The 14,384-nt window shown below is 36.4% G+C and overlaps 1 protein-coding gene across 1 annotated transcript; it reads left to right on the forward strand.

Annotated features, from left to right (window-relative positions):
• The first annotated feature begins 11,970 nt into the window (after positions 1–11,970).
• On the forward strand, positions 11,971–13,581 carry LOC149161690 (RING-H2 finger protein ATL5-like). The gene has a single exon (XM_089435556.1). The coding sequence runs from the start codon at positions 12,148–12,150 to the stop codon at positions 13,054–13,056; it is 909 nt and encodes a 302-aa protein (XP_089291682.1). The 5' UTR covers positions 11,971–12,147; the 3' UTR covers positions 13,057–13,581.
• The last annotated feature ends 803 nt before the right edge of the window (positions 13,582–14,384 follow it).

A 14,384-nucleotide genomic window follows, 5' to 3' on the forward strand; every position in this document is an offset into this window, starting at 1 on the left:
TTGCCAAAAAAGAAGTTCACTACAGTGGACAAGAGTAGGAAGACATCATTAGAGCAGATGATGTGGAAGAGAGACTAGTTAACAGTCTCATGAGTTCTTTTGAGAATTAAAAACAACATGTTGATGTGCTGACAGAAGAGAAAGAAACAGAACAACAAACTGAATTGTTGCCAAAGGAAGATAAGGCATAGAAGCCTTGTGTTTTTTATTTTAACAAGTGTTTTGTGAATGCAGGTTTAGTTGCAGATGTTGGAGGAAATTTGGCACAGATGAGCAGCCAAATAAAGATGAAAGAAGAAGGTTCTATGGAAGTATTTAATCCATGGAGAAAAAATGCTAAATTGCTGGAGAGAATGCTAGAAAATCATGATTCAGTGCAAGAGGGTAAGGATGAAAGGGAGGCAGTAAGCAAAGCAAAAGTTGGAGGAAGCAGAACAAAAGAAGAAGAAAAAGTAAACCAGCAGCTACAAAGTGAAAGTAACCAGCAGCAGTTTAAAGAATTAGTGGACAACAGCAACAACCTGAAGCAAAGAGGAAGAGGCAGAAGTAAATGGCAGAGCATGGACCAGCCCAAAGATGTGTTGGAAAAAGAAATTGAAGAAATGTGGCAACTGATGATGAAGCAGTCCAAATGGAGGAAAATGGTAGCAGCAGGAAGCATGATCAATCAAAGTTTGAACCTGATTGACAAGAAGAAGAAGATGGAGCAAAAGACAACAAAAGTGCAGCAGCAGCAAAGGAACAAGACATTTGGGCAGTTACAAAACAAAGTATGGGATCCAAGAAGACAAAGATCAGAAGACACGTGATCAGAAGATCATGAATATTTTCAACTTTGGGAGTCTGAATCAGGAGCATTCAGCCCAAGGAAAATCATTGTAATTAAGTAGACATAGGGGGTCATGTATTTTTAGGAAGTTGGATTCCTAAGTGATAAATTGATGTAATATTAGGCTTTTGAGTGCATAAAATAGAAATTAATTAGATAGTGAGAGGAAGTTGTAAATTCTCTCAAATAAATGAGAACATGAGTGGTGAATAAATGACAAGAGTTAGAAGTCAATCAGGACTCTTAAAACAGTTTCATGATTCGAGGGATGAGAGAGAGCTTTTAGGAATTAATTGAAGTAGAAGTGGATAGAGGATTTAGGAGTCAGTTCAGAGGATTTAGGAGTCGAACTAGGATTAGTTCAACAGAACTTTCTGGCATAAATGTAAGCCTACGGGCAGAGCTCAAGGAGGCCATGATATTGAAGAACAGGCCTGTGCGAGACACAGAGTCTCGGATATGTAATTGACTGTTTATATTTATATATATAGATGTTTATTCCTGACTGTGTCAATGTGTTGAAGAGTATTTCATGAATGAATTACTTGTGAATTCGTAGGCTCTATAACAGGTTGCAGGCAGAATTCTAAAGGACGCAGAGGAACAGAATGATTCAGAGGAATCATGAATGGATCCTTGAATCTAATTGAGGAAACAGAGGGAAGCTCTGGGGTGAAATAGTGAAGTGAGATTTCACAGAAGAGTAAAGCTCAGAGGTAGCTGAGCAGCAGAAGCAGCAGGCAAAGTTTTGAAGGACTACACAGAGAAAAGGAGCGATTCGGAGGATCATAATGGATTTTTGAATCCATTAGAGGGATCAAAGAGAAAGCTCAGGAGGAATCACACAGTAAAACAACAGAAAGGCCAAAACCTCTGAAGAAGAGCAAAACCACAAAAGAACTGAGGACTTAGCGTAAAATCTAAGTAAAATGGAGGAGCAAAGGAGTAAAGTGTCAGTGCTCAGAAGCCGCTGGATTTTGAAGACCAATGGTTTAGGTGATGTCACTAAGGAGCAAGCGAAATATTGCATCGGCGGAGTTATTTATGTAATTTTGGCCCGCAAGAGAAAACCTCGACTTACACTAAAAACGAGTAAAAAGCATAGTCGGATTTGAAATCCGGACTTGAAATCCTATAAAGAGTGGCCTATATCCATATCAGGTGCATAAGGATATCGGATCGACGCATGGAAGTGGAAGGGGTCTGGCCTTGAGGTTGAGAAAAATGCGATTGCATGAGTTAATCACAACCGTTTGATTGCGAACCAAATCGACGGTCGCGATTTGATCGCTAATTCTTAATCGGAGGAGTTAAGGTTAGCAGTCATTGGAATGACGATGCGCCGATAGCGATAAATCGTTGATTGGCAATCGAAAGGTTTGGAGATCAGAGCCGTGGAAAGAGTCGGAGCAAAGAGCGGACCCAATGGATATGTAGATCCGAGTGAATTGTTTTTGAAGTCCAAATAAAGGGTTCGGGTGGGGTTTTCCTTTGTATTCATGAAAGTGTTGTGTCGAGCCTTTTAAGGCTAGAACATATGTTAACTATTTCGATAGGCGCATATCAGAGTCAGAGAAGTGTTGAGGCACACATGTATGTATGACCCGTGGAAGAGCCGATAGTGAATGCAATATAGGTAGCCTCAGGAAATGTGTAGAAGCCATACAGAGGCAGAAGAGGGTATGTTTAAGTAGTTTTCCTTTGTAAAAGGTGTAATAAGGAAAAGAGTGTTGATAAAGTATTTCATGCGATGAAACATATGTAACCAATGCATTAAAGGGAAGGTGACATATATGCGAGCATTAAAGGGATAATGAAGGTTATGAAGGTTTAAAGGTCCCGATAGGAAGGATTAATGAACTACTTTAATCAAAGTCTTATAAGAATGCTCGAGGGTTGATAAAGTTCTAATAGGAGGTTTAAAGCGGGGTGATTGAGTTCTGATATAAAGGAATGGATAAAGAGGGCCTTAACCATGTTATGGTTGAAGATTTGACTCCTTTGTGAGTTAAATTCCTGGGACAATGTATTTATGCACTTATATGCATAATGTGGGTGTAAGCGGGGGTAACCCTGCGTCATTCCCATTATTTCAAGTAATGCAAAAGGATGCAACAAGACGTAAAATTAGATATTTTCTTCAAGACCTGAATTCATCCTTCCCTTTTCATCCCCACTTTTGTTGAGGAACCTTTGCAGATTCATGATGATCATTTATTGAAACATTGGGGATGATTTTAAAGGAATCCATGAATGTTATTTCTAGGGAAATATGGATCAATATTCTAAGATTATATGGTTACATCATAAAAGCCTTTCTTGGGGTAAGGATGAGCCAACATATTAACCCCATTGAAGCCCATCCTTATTATGTTATTCCATCCTTGATTATTATCCGAAATGGATTTAGATTTTCCATCTCCTTGGAATTGAAATATCATTCTTTTGTTATTTAACCAAGCATAAGGGTAGTGTTCTTGATTTTGATATGATGATAGCCTAGCTTCATTTGTTGTATGATTATAATTGATAGATCTTCATATGTTCAACTAGGTTATATGGTAGATTGTATGTCATACATAATGCTTTTGCACCCTTCCTTTCTTTTATTATGTTTATTTATTCCAAAAATAAGAGAAATGATAATTTAGGTTATATTTTGATATGTAGGTTTTATATTGTTTCTTATTCTAGGGTGATGATATCTCCCTACTACTATGTTACTAATACTTTTTTGTAGAATCTATCAAAGTTTGGAGTGATGTAGATTAGACAACTCTGAGCACCAAGGGTTTATGGGATTCACATACACTCTTCATTCTAGCACATGGATCATTCACTTTAAAATGAACACACATCCTGAACTTGGAGCCAGATGTTACCCATCCATATGCATGAGTAACCCTAGGAGAATTTTTGTCTCCTACATTGCAGCTTGCTAACTAGAAACTATACCATAATCCACAGATAATCGTCCTTAGATTCTTGTCATCTAGCTTCCAATAAATTCACTCATTGATATATTATATGCATATGATGAAGGTGGGTCATTTATTGATGTAATTTAACTATTTTTTCATCCAAGTGCTTTCATTAATATTTAAGAAATTGTAGTATGGATCACAAGTTGAAATTGGATTGTAGACCACTACTAATTTTCTACTTGTCCCCTTACTTCACCTTGTTTATTATCATGTGTCCCTATTCTAGTGTAACTTCCCTTAAGACCATTTCCTTCACTATATAGCATTTGGAATGAATAGGAGACTTTGATGATAACAGTGCTTCGTGTTATTCATACTTAACACTTGTCAACAACCCCTAATGTATGTTATCCAAACTTTTGATTGGTTATAATTGGTTCCCTATTGGATTTTTCCTATGAGAACAAGAGGTTGAATATACCCATGGTTGGTGTAGTTGTAAGAAAAAGAAAAATCATAAGCCAAATGTCAAAATGCAAAGGAATGGCAAAGGGATGTAAGCAGAAAAAGACAAGTATAGCTTGAGATCTATAATTTCTTATATAGGCACTCATCTTGGAGAGTATCCATGTATATGACACCAATCAAATTAAAAGGAAATCTTAGTGAACATCATGGCCCCAATGAAGCGATAAATTTTCCTTTATAAAAGGGGATATATCATAATTATTACTTGATAAATTAATAAATCTTGTTAAAGAAGCCATATAAAAGCAAGAAAGAAAACGAAAAATATGGGAGCTCAAAGAAACAAAGGAGAGGAAAGGTAACTCAAGTAGCTAAGCACTCTCTCTACAAACACACTCATGGACAATGGTTTTCATAACCTAGTATAAGACTATGACACCTTTCATGAATTAATCCCCCAGCCATAACACCTATGCCTTGAATTTATCATTTCAAAGGGTTAACCTAGGAATTATTCATCCCCTTAGGGTAAAAACCACCTAATAAGGTCATGTGATAACTCTCCTACACTTAACTTTGGTAACAAGTGCATAATCACAAGTTAGTAGAACATTTGAAGATTAAGATACTTGTAAGAAGTAATTCAATGGATTTGAAATTGGGTATGGTCCACCTTGATGCCTTTATGATTCTTACACTCATGATGTTGATCTCACCTGATTCCTTGTGTATGTGTTAGTGATTCTTACAAGTGAAATCAAGATCCATTGAGGGATAAGTGAGCATTCTCCAACAATTTGAAGAGGGTGTCCAACTACATTCAAACTAGAAGATTCAAATTTGTTATGTAATTTGCTAAAACAAAAGACTTGAATCTATTCTACTCATCAACAGAAATAATAAACAATCAAAGAAATCAGGAAACATATAAGAAAAAAAATTCAATCACACATATTGCAATGATTTTCTAGCAAAAGTCACAACTAAAAACCACTACCATCTGTATATTGCATTAATCAGAAAATATGTTAAGATTACAATGCTTTTCTCAAGCCTAAGCAACCACTGCACTATCTCTATCTATCTCACTACTTCTTTTCTCAAGCCTAAACAACCACTGCACTATCTCTATCTATCTCACTGCTTCCCAGGAAAGCCTTAGATGAATACAATATGCTCTTCTCAACCTGCACAAGTATTTCCTATCCTCTTCCTAACTGACTGCCTTTGGCCAATACCTAGCCAAATTCCTAGCCTTCCAATCTCCTACTTCCTTTCCCTCACAAGCTCCACGCATAAACTTGTGCTTCTTATCGCTTGGTCTCACCAGCTCGTGCTCACCAAAATAATGATTAAACTTGTGCCTTCATCCCCCCTTTTAAAAGTATTTCAAATGTCTAAAATTACTGAGTTTTCTAATTAAGGAATGATTTATTTTAGGCCTTCGTCTAATTGCATGCACCATCTATTTAATTTAGATGATTTTACAACTGATAGTGCATTGTCCCTGAACTTCAATCTCAACTGAGTCTTTCTCTGATCTGACATGCATGAGTTCATTATGAGTGAATCTTCAGTTTACTAGTTGAGTAGTTTTGGTTACACCCCACTATTGGATCTCCCACTAATTCCTCCATCAGTTGGAACTAGTTTAATTGAATTGAAATTAGTTAAGCTGAATTAAATAATTACAACTCAAAAGAACTCAACCCGGGCCCATAAAATTTAGGAACCACTCTACATGACTCTGCATAAAATCCCAAGTCAAATTAACTGAATCAACTAAGTCAAATCAACTTAGTTAACTATTACAAGTTGCTATGAGAATTAGAATTAGAATTTAACTCAAGGACAAAATTAAATTAGGATTTTCTTGTTGCATTTTTCAACACTCCCTCTCAACAAGAAAGGGATTATCTACTACCCTGATCCTGCGTCTATGAAAGTCAAATTTTCATCTTGACAATGCCTTTTTCAAAATACATGCATCCTGCTCCTCTGTAGGAATGTACTTCAGCAACATGATTCTCTAGTGAACACAATCTCATAGATGGTGATACCAAATGTCGATATGCTTGAACCGATCAGGAAAAACTAGATTCTCACAGAGTTTCACACAACTATGACTTTCACTGTAAATGATTGTAGGATCAATCTATTGACCAAATAACCCAACAAGGATCGTCCTCATCCAGATGGCCTCCCAGGTTGTTTGACTAGCAGCCATGTACTCTACTTCTGCTAAACTGAGTGCAACTGATGTTTGCTTCCTGTTGTACCAAGAAATTGTTCCTAGCCTGATACTGAAGATTCCCCTTGATGTGCTCTTCCTTTCAGATGGAATCCCTACCCAACCTGCATTTGTGAGGCTTGAAGATTCACTCCCTCTATCCATTTGTACCAAAGATGAAACTAAGGGGTGCCTTGGAGGTATCTTAAAACATGTTTACTTTCCTTCCAATAAAGTTTGGTTGGCTTAACCATGGATTGACTAAACTTGTTAACTGCAAAACACATGTAGGGTCATGTGTTCACCAAATACATATTATAGTGAACCCACAAGCTGTCTATAAATAGTAGCCTCCAGTACTTCACCTCAGGTAGCATCCTCCTTCCTCCAGTTACCTGCTAGAGGAGTCTCTATGGATTTGTTGTTCTCCATGTGGAATTTCTTCAATATCATGTTGGCATACTTTCCCTGAGAGACAAAAAGTTCCTCATCTCCTTGCCATACTTCCATACCAAGAAAGTAATGCATGAGCCTCGGGTCCTTCATTTCGAATTCTCTTCCAATATCCTCTTTGTAAGATTTTATCATATTCTCATTGCTTACTATAATCAGATCATCGACATATAATACTATAATCAACCATTTACCTTCAACCACAATCTGGTAAAGATTCACATCTGCTTCACTTTTGGTGAAGCCCAACCCAGTGAAATAACTGTTAATTCTGGTCCACCAAGCATGGGGTGCTTGTTTTAGTCTATATAATGCTCTCTTGTGTCTACACAATGCAACTCTTTGTTGAAGGTCTCAAATCCTTCTCGTTGCTCAATATACACCTCAATGGACCCTGCCCATTTTTTTGCAACTCTTGGGACTATTGCTTCACATTGGCCCACCTCACACCAGGAGGTATGGCTGCATGTGCTCCCTCTACCCACTTGGATCAAAATTCCACCCTACTAAAGGTCTCTACTTGAGTAGATGTCTCCACTCGGTCTCTTCTCTGCTTCTCCAATTGTGGTTGCACCACAACTTTCTAAAAATTCTTCCGAGGATGCATGTTGAGAGGTAATTCATGCTCCATTTCAACCACCAAGTCTCTAACCTTTGCCTTGCTACTTAAGGCTTTTCATGCATGAACTAAATATGATCTACTCATATTTTCATTGTTGTTGTTGTTGTTACTGCTCTACTTTTGCAACTACTACAATAATGAATGTAATCTCCCCAGATCCTAAAGTACTAAATTCCATAGGGTTGCTCCTTCTGAAACTCGACTCCCTCTAAGTCTTGATCTCCTTACAGGAAATCTCTCTGCTCCTCAATCTCCCAATATCAATGATCAAAACTCCTTTTGTGTAACTAAACGTTGGCTCACTGATCTGGCCACTAGCAGCCTTCTAAATCCATTAAGAAGTCTACACATAGGGTCTTCTGGATCTGCCCTGAATTAGAGCTCCATCAATCTACAAGGACAACTTCAAATTCTTATCTTCTATCATGATTTAAGCTTTGATACCAAGTAGAAAATTTCTACAAATATAGCTCTCATGCCATGTAGAAATTTTTACAAATCTAGCTCTGATACCATGTAGAAATTCCTTGTATATCCAAACTTTTTATGTAATTTGCTAAAACAAAAGACTTCAGTCTACTATACTCATCAGTGGAAACAATAAACGATTGCTGACATCACAAAGCATATAAGCGAAAGAATTCAATCACACATAACACAATGATTTTCTAGGGAAATCCATAGCTAAAAACCACTGTTATCTATATATTGTATTAAACAGAAAATATGAGAAGATTAAAATGCTTTGTTCAAACCCGAGAAACCTCTGCACTATCTCTATCTATTTCACTACTTCCTAGGCAAGCCTTCGATGAATACAATATGCTTTTCTCAACCTTGAGATCAACCTGCAAAAGTATTTTCTGTCGTCTTCTTAACTGACTACCTTTCGCCAATACTTATCCAGATTCCTAGCCTTGCAAGCTCCTACTTCCTTGCCCTCACAAGCTCCATGCACAAACTTGTGATTCCTATTGCTTGGTCTCACAAACTTGTGCCGACAAAAACAATGATTAAACTTGTGCCTTCATTCCTCCTTTTAAAGGAAATTCAAATGGATAAAATCAGTGAGTTTTCTAATTAAGGAACTATTTATTTTAGGCCTTCTTCTGATTGCATGCACCATCTATTTAATATAGATGATTTTACAACTCATAGTACATTGTCCCTGAACTCCAATCTCAACTGGGTCTTTCTCTGATTTGACATGCATGAGATAATTATGAGTGAATCTTTAGTTTACTGGTGGAGTAGTGTTGGTTACACCCCGCTATTCTAGGATACACCCCACTACTAGATCTCCCACTAATTCCTCCATTAGTTGGAACTAGTTTAATTGAATTTAACTCAGTTAAACTGAATTAAATAATTACAACTCAAAAGAACTCAACCTAGCCCCCTAAAATTTAGTAGCCACTCTACATGACTTTCAATAGACTCCCAACTCAAATTAATTGAGTCAACTAATTCAAAGTAACTTAATTAGCTATTACCAATTTCTATGAGAATTATAATTACAATTTGATTCCTAATTTAATTCAAGGACAAAATTAAATTAGGATTTTCTTGTTGCATTTTTCAATACTTTATTATGGGCATTGAAGCCCCTTTGAGGAATTTTATCACTTGTTCCCCCTTTGAAGGTGTAAATGCACCTTCTACCTTATTGTTTCCATGACCTATCTTGATGACATCATTCTAGCACCTTGTTTGATGACGATGCGAGCTTTTGGAGGACGATATGAGCTTGTGAAGGCTACTATGGTGATGTTCCACCTCATTTATATGGAGAGTCGTGACTTATGGCACAAGGTACATCACTTGAGTTTTTCATTGGACGATTTCATAGAAAAACATACCTTTGAGATGATGATGTCACCGTTGGATGAGTCTAGTATCAAACTTGTGGTATAACTAAGGTTTATTTTCATGTCATTTCATTGATTTTTCTATCTTTGGGGTTCGGCTTGATGATATATCCACCTTGCATAATGGATTTAATAAATTTAAGATATTTTTAGTCTAAATTAAAGGAAATCAACTTGGTTACCCTCATATATGGGAGTCCATTTCCCCATTTTATCATTGTCAAACATGGATTATTACTTCTATTCATTAGTGAACTTTCTCTTTAGTGCACAATGGATGCCTAGTTGAGTGACTTTATTTGGTAGATTTTGTAATGTGATGTGATGGATCTTGGTTGTTGCATGGTTAAGTAAGTTTGTTTGTTTTCTTTATATTGGTTTCATATTTGATGGGACATATGTTATTTTATTTGGTATTTGCTCCATTCTCTCTTCTTGAGCTAAGCTCTTCCTCTAAGTATTTGAGGAATAGAGACACATATTTCTTTCCCTTAATCATTTGAAAAATTCAAAGCCTAAATTGAAAACCCTAGGGTAAGTTATTCTATTTTGATTAGTTTTGCTTGGATATAGAATCACTCCAAAAGAAACCATATAATAGTTTGTATCATAGACTCCGTTTTCCCTAGACACATATGGCACTAATCTATCTCAATTTTGGTATTCTTTTGAAATCATTAAATTGTTTTTATTTTTGTTTTATGCTAAATTAGTGTTGAATTGCAACAAATCTTGTGTTTTTATCATTTAATGATTTGTTGAAGTATGCTTATGGTTATTTACTTTTTAAAAGTGTATTATAGAAGCTAATTTAATGTTTCCCACACATTTTCAACCATTTTCTAGGGGTGACATGAAACCTTATTTGTTGTTAAATACTTAATTAATTGGCACATTTGTTGCAATTTTTTTTTCCATATTTTACTCTCAAATTTATCCTTTATCTCATATGATTTTTACAAAATTTTAATGGCTAAATTTGTTGTTGTAATAAACTATTTTATTGTCACAATTTGGTAGCCTAAAACCATAGTTCATAGTAGCTTTAAGTTTTTCTTGATTTGGGCTGTTCATGCAACCTATTTGAGACTCCTTAGGCTAACCCTAGCATTTAATTTGACTCATAGGTCCTTTGAACCCAAATCTTGGACTTACTGCTTCATCCACTACACACCCTAGTTTGTTATACCCTTATCTAGTGGACCTTTATTGAAGGATTTTTAGGGGGCACTTAGCTTGAGATCCTTATATTATTTGATCCCTATGTCCAATTGTGAAATCCTCCCTTGTGTTGGATTTTTTCCTCCACTGAAGAGATGGGTGTACTTGGTGAGGTGATAATGACGTTACTCGTGTGTGTTGCACAATATCTAGGTCGCCTAGTGAGGCTTTGCACCTGGTGCTAGATTTTGTTGAAACAAGCCCTAACTAAAAAATATTTGAAAGAAAACTTCCCATTATTTTATGCATTTTAAGAGTGATTGGTTTTGTAGCTTATTTGTTTCTTTTGCTCTATACAAATCATTCATTTTAAACTTAACTATTCTTAATTTTCTAAGAAAAATATTATCTAACATTATCTTTTCCAACTTAATTTCTATATTTTAAATGATTCTTAAATTCTTGTGATTATCTTGAGATTAATATTATATTTGCAATACAAAATAGAGAAAAATTTGAACTTTACATAGTTCCCAAATATTAATTATACATTTTTTCATAATAGAAAAGGAAACAATATTTACATTACTAGTGTAGTCTTATATTCATACAATCTCAAAACTTTGATGTGCAATTCCATCATTGTATGTAAACAAAATTTAACCATCTAAAATAACACACTCATAATTCTAAAATAAATCTAATTCTAAAACAAATCTAGTTTTACTAAATGTCTTTAGATTTTAAGTCACTAACTTATTTTTTTATAAGGAAAAAATAACTTCTTAATAAACTAAAAACAATTTAAAAACATACCATAACTTTAATATTTATTAATATCTAATATCCCATTATAATTATGAACAAGATTATAAATAAAGATGATATAGCATGTAAAACATTTAGCCTTTGACCCCCTAACATAAAACCTAGACTGAAATCATTAACTTATACATATAAAATAATCGCTGCGTTATTATTATATAATGAAAAAGTACTTCAGTCGAAGTTGAGCACTTCATATAATTATTGGTTCCAAATTTGAAATGTAAAAATTATCGTTATTTGAACTTACTTTATTATCAATCACAATCCAAGCTGACTCTTCATATATATGAATAGTTGAGGTATGGGCAAGCGAAGAAGGAGTGCATGGAATATAGTTGTTTACTATTAGAACAAAGCCATTTCATTTACCCATGCACATGTGGTTAGGTGTACTTGTGACCAAAGTCAACAAGGTTGCATGGAAATTGGAAAGTATGTGAATGTGACAGATCTTGCAGAGATACTCAAGGCCGTAAAGGCCATGTGATGGCATTAAGGGTACACGGTGTATGACCCTAAGCCAATGTTGAAACCCGTGAATCACCCAAATGGTTAGAGTTCTAGGCCTCCACAAGTTACTCGCCGAACTCGACTAGTGTCCACAATGTGGATATGACAGTGGTCTACAAAGATGACGATGGTTATAAAGGGCGTTGTCTAACTATTATGTATGTTGTATAGTTTGTCTAATCACACCAAGGTTTGTAGCTTCTCCGAGATTTCCTTGGCTTCAATTTCATACAGGAGAATTTGAGCATTCAGCGATGAGCTCCGAGGATCCATTTGTTCTCCCTCCTCTTGATAATGGTAGGCCGAGATATGCCATCAACGATAAGATCACGATTTCTGCTATAATAGTTCTTGTTCTTGTAGTTTGGTTCGTCTTTTTGCTGCATGTTTATGCCAGATGGTTTTGGACGCAATCTAATGGATTTTCCAGACGGAGATCAGCTTCTACGCGTCGTTGGTTTCATTTTACAGGGCAGGAACCCGCGAGTCTGCGTAACGTGGGGTTGGATTCTGCTGTGGTAGCCACTCTGCCCATGTTTTTGTATAAATCACAGAATTTTGCAGATGGGCTGGACTGCGCCGTTTGCCTATCCGATTTTAAGGATAATGAAAAAGCCCGGCTTCTGCCCAACTGCAGACATAGTTTTCATGTTGAGTGTATTGACATGTGGTTTCATTCACATTCCAGTTGTCCCCTTTGCAGAACCGGCGTCCAGCCTGAGCAACCAGTTTTGAAATCCGCTACACAAGAGCAGGTTTCCAGTACAATCCCAGAGACAATTCCTTCAGTGATTCCTGACAATCTGAGTTCGGAGCAGTTGCAGAATCCAATCTCTGGAGAAGAATGTAATCTACAGAGTTCAACAAATATGTTCTCTTGGGATAGCCAGAAGCAGAAAAATGCAGAGGTTGATCACGGAACCTCAGGTAGACGAAGATCATTAATAATACCTCACATTGCCATTGAAATACCCAAGGGCCCTGGTGCCTTCTTGTCGCCCGGCGAAGGCCTTCAGCTGTATTCGCCAAATGGCTCGCAGTCGTCTTCAAATCCGCCCGTTACTCTCGTTCGTTCGCTGACGAAGATGGTGAGCAGAGACAGAGACAAGGTTTTCCCATCAGATCTTCCTGCTGAATGCGATGTTGAAAATAATGGCCAGTAGAGTTTGGCAACCACAAACGTCGGATCATGTGTGGTTCTTAAATCAGAGTGTGGCCAATACATCGATCTTGCCTTGTATTCATTTTTCACTTTTGTTTTACATATTTTAGGAATCTGCAATCGAGTTGCAGTTAAGTTAAAAAAATCTTATTTTGATTCTTATTAAAGTGTACGAGATTCTTATATCGGAAAACACAACAATTGGTGTGATATCCATTATCACGCGATGCAACCTCCGGCTCTTAACTCAGACTGTATGAGATTCATATGGTTGGCAAGCACAGCTGGTCTAGTGTGATATTCATTGTCGGGCATTTCTGGCTCTGGTTCTTGAATCAGATTTTAGGATATTCATATGGTTGGCAAACACATCGGTTAGTGTGGTATCCATTTCTGCAGCTCTAAATTGGGAGCCTGACCTTTAGACAACATGATGTATTATATTATCTCTTTAATGTTAATGTATAGTTATTGTATGCATTTTTTAATAAATTTAATGACTATTTTGTATAAATTGTTATTGTTACTGTGTGAGTGGTAAGTTCACATAGACATTTTTATTGGTTTAGCTCATATTCCCTAACTTTTATAGGTTTTATGAGTTGTTTGTTTTTATCAGTTTGGCTTTTGTGAAGTGGTGTTTTTATTTTTCCAATTTCCTTATTTGTATAAATACATTATTTTATTGTGAGAACAGTTTATTTTTACATGGTAATAGAGCTTCCTCTTGCACTCATATCTACTAAACCAATTATTTCATGTATTGTAACATGGTTCCAATTTAAGACTCATAGATCTATGTAAAGGCTGCAAGGAATTCCTTCTCGGGGGCCACTATGTAGGAGTGCAACTCTCTTCTCGAGAACCAAATTTGGGATCTAGTTCCATTTCCTTCATACATGAAGCTTGTTAGATGTAGATGGGTCTACTTGACCAAGAAGGAAGTAGATGGACAAGTGAGCAATTGCAAGGCAAGATTGGCAGATCCATGGGATAGACTATGATGAGACCAATTCTTTAGTAGCAAAGATGGACTCCATCCAATTGGCCCTTTCCGTTGCAGCAACGAGAGGGTGGAAAGTTCACTAGATGGACATGAAGAATGCCTTTCTTCACGACAATCTCTTAGAGGAGATTTACATGGAGAAACCTCAGGGGTTCATACAAAACTAATCCTTAGTATTCTAACTTAAAAAGTCACTCTATGGCCTCAAGCAAGCGCCTAGAGCATGGTATGCAAAGATGGATGCTTACTTCTTTTTTCAACACTTTGTGAGATGTAAATCAGATCAAAACATCTACATGTTGAGAACCTTAGATTCATCATTG

The sequence above is a fragment of the Pinus tabuliformis genome, chromosome 5_2 (genome assembly GCF_031772625.1).
Source record: "Pinus tabuliformis cultivar Carrire ecotype Pingquan chromosome 5_2, CPIR1, whole genome shotgun sequence".
Taxonomy (NCBI): Eukaryota; Viridiplantae; Streptophyta; class Pinopsida; order Pinales; family Pinaceae; genus Pinus; species Pinus tabuliformis.

Excerpts from the sequence above, each read along its gene's own strand:
- LOC149161690 (XM_089435556.1), top strand. The coding sequence starts at position 12,148 with ATGAGCTCCGAGGATCCATTTGTTCTCCCTCCTCTTGATAATGGTAGG.